We start from the raw sequence: 4697 nt of genomic DNA on the forward strand, positions 1-4697 counted from the left end.
TAAGTTCAGAATCCATGAATCAGGATTAATCTGGTTTACACCCCCTAGTGGCCAGGAAGACACAAGGGTCTTAGCACAGCAAAGATCATGTCACTAAACTCTAGAAAGGTCCGAGTGAGCAAACCTCTGAGTACTGTTTCGCTAAAACAACAGGAGGCTAAATCTGGCTTCTTTGTGTTTAGGACTACTGATCCTTGTTTGGGGCAACGTTTGGCAAATGCAATCTTTCTTTTTGCAGTCTTGAATCTAGATTTAAATATCATTGTCTTATCCTACTTCCGCCGCCATTGCTAGCTTTGTGTAATTGTACTCTCCTATCCACTGTTCCTCTCCAAAAAAATCTGAAACCATATGACGCTACAGAAGTTTAAATGCAAAGTATGTGAGACTAATATCTATGTATAGCATGTACATAGCATATGTAACTAATATCTATATATAAATTCTAAGTGTAAGAGCCAGGCCAAAATAAATAAATGAACGAATAAGTAAATGAATGAATAAATCAATAAAACTGTATTAGCAGTTTGGGATGTATTTATTTATTTATATTGAGTCGGAGTCTCACTCTGTCACCCAGACTGGAGTGCAGCGGCATGGTCACAGCCACCACAGTCTCGACCTGCTGGGCTCAGGTGATCCTTCCACTTCAGCCTTCCAAGTAGCTGGAACTACAGGCACGCACTGCCACGCCCGGCTAATTTTTTGGGATTTATTGTAGAGATGAGGTCTCATCAAGTTGCCCAGGCTGGTCTCGAACCCCTGGGCTCAGGCAATCCTCTCGCCTCGGCCTCCCAAAGCGCTGGGATTACAGCTGAGCCACCTGGTTTCTGGAATGTATTTACATAATTATTGTGATGCAGAGATTCTGACTTGCCTACCAAAACGACCATTCTTCCCTTTTCTCTTTAATTAGCATAACCCTCATATTTAGCTGAGAATATGGCTACCCAGCTAAACAACCACGCTTCCCAGCCTTTTTTGCTCATGAGATCATGTGGCTAAGGTGTCATCAATGAGATATGAGACTTCTGGGAAGTCTCCTTAAACGGGAAGGAGAGCCGGCTCGGTAGCTCAGCCTGTCATCCCGCGCCTTTGGGAGGCTGAGGTGAGTGGATTGCCTGAGCCCGCGGGTTCGAGACCCGCCTGGGCAGCGAGACCTCATCTCTACAATAAGTCAAAAAAAAAAAAAACTGGAAGGATGTGCTCTTCTCCACCACTCCCTCCAAGGAAGTGGTGGCTGGAGATACAGTCAGCAATGAGTTGCTGAGGATAAGGATGATGAGGGTCACATCCTACTAAAGGTAGAAGAACAGAAGCCTGAGGCCTTGATGGCTTCAGCGGGTCCCAGGAGGCTCTGCTTCAAGACTTTTTCTACACAAGAAAGAAATACACTTCTATCTTGTTTAAGCCACAGATATTTTAGGGTTTTGAGTATATGCTGCTAAATCTAAATCTAAACGACACACAAAGATCCTCATACTCTGCTACACTGTGGAAGCCCAGCTTTCTAAATGTCTCACTCCATCCCCCTATCTATTACCTCGGTGGGTGTGGTCACCCCTAAGCCTCTTTATTCTCTCTGCCATATTTAGTCATATATCTCCCTGGGTTCCAGGCACCAAACTGATACACAACAGAGCTCTCTTCCCCTAGATAAATGGTCATTTCAGTGTAGAAAAACAAGAAAAGTTTGTACATCGGATGGACTGCTTTGGCACAAACTGCTTTTCTGTTCCTTGTCCTCCTGGAACCCTCGAGATGGTAGGACAGATCAACCTGGGCTAGAATTTTCCAGAAGAACTGAGGCAGATAGGGGGTCATTTAAAGAAACAATGCGCTGGAACTGTAAGATGATATATGAGGCTACTGGGACCAGAGAAGGAAATAAGTTGTTGGGAGTTTAGACAGTGGAGGTTTCTACTTCCTGGGCTGGGTCCTTGTTGGAGAGGCTGCCGGAAATATTGTCAGACTCAAGCAGCTCCACAATGCTGTAGGGAGAACAGTCCTCCAGACCCAGCTTGCTGCAGAGCCAGCCACAGAAGCCTTTCTCCATGTCCCGGGCAGCTTGCCACCACGCCCCCCAGGACCACGAGAGCTGGACCACGGCAGCATACAGGCCCAGGGAAGAGGCCATGGCCATGATGAGCACCGGGTAGAAGAGGATGAGGCAGGGGCAGTATGAGATCTTGTGCCAGAAGGTCCTCTCCTCATTATACACAAGGAAGATGTTGTACCAGGTGATCGTGCCATAGTAGAAAGAGACGACAAAGGAGAGAACGAAAACCACGGGCAGGCAGACCAGCGTCCAGAGGACCACATGGGGTCCGCGGTCTGCTCCCATCTGGCAGACCCTTCTTCCTTCCGGTGTCGTTTCTCTTGATGCCTCTTTAGGCTTGGTCAGTTCCTGCAGCTCCTTCTCTGTCAGTGTGACATGAATATCCACCATCTGACCCTTTTTCTTCCCTCGTGTGATGGTCCCAGTCAACGTGACATAGCGGCTGTCCAAAGGCATGTTCCACATCCCTGCAAGCACAAAGGAGGTGAGAGTCAAGATCGGAAGAGAGGACATTTCATCGGTGTCGCCCCCTCAAGGCTGAGGATGAGAATGAGAGCATCCATTCTTTTACATCGTCGGGCACAGTCCTGGAGTCATAAAGTCAGTGGCGGACTGAACAGGTCTCCCTTGGGAGGGCAACCACTGGTATTATCGCTCCCGTAGGGAACTCTCACTCCACATGACTGGGTCCTGATGAAATGTGAGGCAGGTGAAGTCTGTTTCTCAGGTTCCCTATACTTTTGGGGGCCTCAATCTTGGCACAATCTCTGTGACATAGAGGGGTGTGCGGAACTTGACTACCGACACTGCTTTATTGTTTATTTTTTTTTTTTTTGAGTCGGAGTCTCACTCTGTCTCCCAGGCTGCAGTGCAGTGGCATGCTCACAACCACCGCAGCCTCCACCTGCTGGGCTCAGGTGATCCTTCCGCCTCAGCCTTCCAAGGAGCTGGAACTACAGGCGTGTGCTACCACGCCTGGCTTATTTTTTGATTTATTGTAGAGACAAGGTCTCACCAAGTTGCCCAGGCTGGTCTCGACCTCCTGAGCTCAGCCAATCCTCTTACCTCCTCCTCGCAAAGTGCTGGGATTATAGGCTTGAGCCACTGTGCCCGGCCTGACACCACTTTATAATGATCCTATTTCCAGGTAACAAGTGCTGTGAAAATATTGTTTCTGGGTATCAGTTACTGTGTGTAAAGATTGTATGTGCGTACATCAGACTGACGGGCAGCCGCCCCCTTCCCTTCTCATGCCTAAACTCTGTGTTTCTCTTAGAGGGGTGTCCTTAGTGCCTGTGGACGTTCAGGCTCTGTACACATATACACATACTACATATGTATACACACACCACCCCCTACATACCACGTACACATACCACACATACCCTTCCACGCACACCACACACCATATACACATACTGCACCCCTCCACACCTGCCACATCCACCACACATACCCCCCACATAACACATACACACACACACATCACATATACATACCACACACTCCCACACGCATACACCACACACCTCAAGTATACTATGTATATATCCACCCCACACGCCCCCCCATACCACATAAACAGCAGATTCACACATATCATACCCCCCACAACCACCCACACATACTACACACACCTAACACACATCACACACCCACAAACACAACCCTCCCATCACACACCACGATTATACACACAAACCACGCACGTGCAACCAAACAGTCATCTTTTGGCCATCCTAGAAGTTGAAGATTGAGACAGGGCAGTCTGTGGTCCTTGGTAGGTAAAATATAGTCTAGAAGTGTGTGGGGGAAGGAGATGGGGAGAAGCAGGCTTTAGGAAGGCATCCCTTGGGCCCTGAGGGCTCCTCGCCTCATGGCTGGAAGAGAGAGAAAATGAAACCAGCTCACAAACAGGGCCCTGGATAGTGGAAGGGGCTCTGACCGTCCAGGTAGAAGGGTTCTACCATCATTTCACAGTCTGCTTCATCTCAGTAAATGACACCACCGTATATTCTCTCCATGGTTCCTGTCAAACACCCAGGAGTCATTATTGATTCCTCTCTTTCCTTACTTCCTGCCTCTGATGAATCAGCATGTTCTAAATCGTATTCTGAATCTAACCTTTCTTCTCTAGCTGCCTCCTGCTGTCACCCCAAGTTTCTACATTAGTGCTATAGTACCTGCAGGAACATCATAGTCTCCCATCGGCTTCTAGGCTTACCCTTGTAATCTATCCTTTAGAGATCAGCAAGAATGAGTTTTTAAAAATATAAATGAGGCCGGGCGCGGTGGCTCAAGCCTGTAATCCCAGCACTTTGGGAGCCCAAGGCCAGAGGATTGCCTGAGCCTGCGGGTTTGAGACCAGCCTGGGAAACATGGTGAGACCTCGGCTCTACAATAAAAATCAAAAAATTAGCCAGGCATAGTACCACGCGCCTGTAGTTCCAGCTACTTGGAAAGCTGACGTGGAAGGACCACCCGAGCCCAGCAGGTTGAGGCTGCGGTGACTGTGGGTATGCCACTGCACTCCAGCCTGGGAGTCAAGAGTGAGACTCTAACTAAAAAACTGCCGGGCTCGGTGGCTCAGCCTGTAATCCCGTGCCTTTGGGAGGCTGAGGTGAGTGGATTGCCTGAG

General features: G+C 48.5%; 1 protein-coding gene across 1 annotated transcript; it reads right to left on the reverse strand.

Moving 5' to 3' along the window:
- Positions 1 to 1402: 1402 nt before the first annotated feature.
- On the reverse strand, positions 1403 to 2572 carry TMEM169 (transmembrane protein 169). Its single transcript, XM_021711140.1, has one exon. It carries the CDS (start codon positions 2570 to 2572, stop codon positions 1904 to 1906), a length of 669 nt encoding a protein of 222 aa, XP_021566815.1. The 3' UTR covers positions 1403 to 1903.
- Between the last annotated feature and the right edge of the window lie 2125 nt (positions 2573 to 4697).

Source organism: Carlito syrichta, unplaced genomic scaffold (assembly GCF_000164805.1).
Source record: "Carlito syrichta isolate Samal-C Ts95f unplaced genomic scaffold, Tarsius_syrichta-2.0.1 Scaffold301884, whole genome shotgun sequence".
In the NCBI taxonomy this organism is placed as follows: Eukaryota; Metazoa; Chordata; class Mammalia; order Primates; family Tarsiidae; genus Carlito; species Carlito syrichta.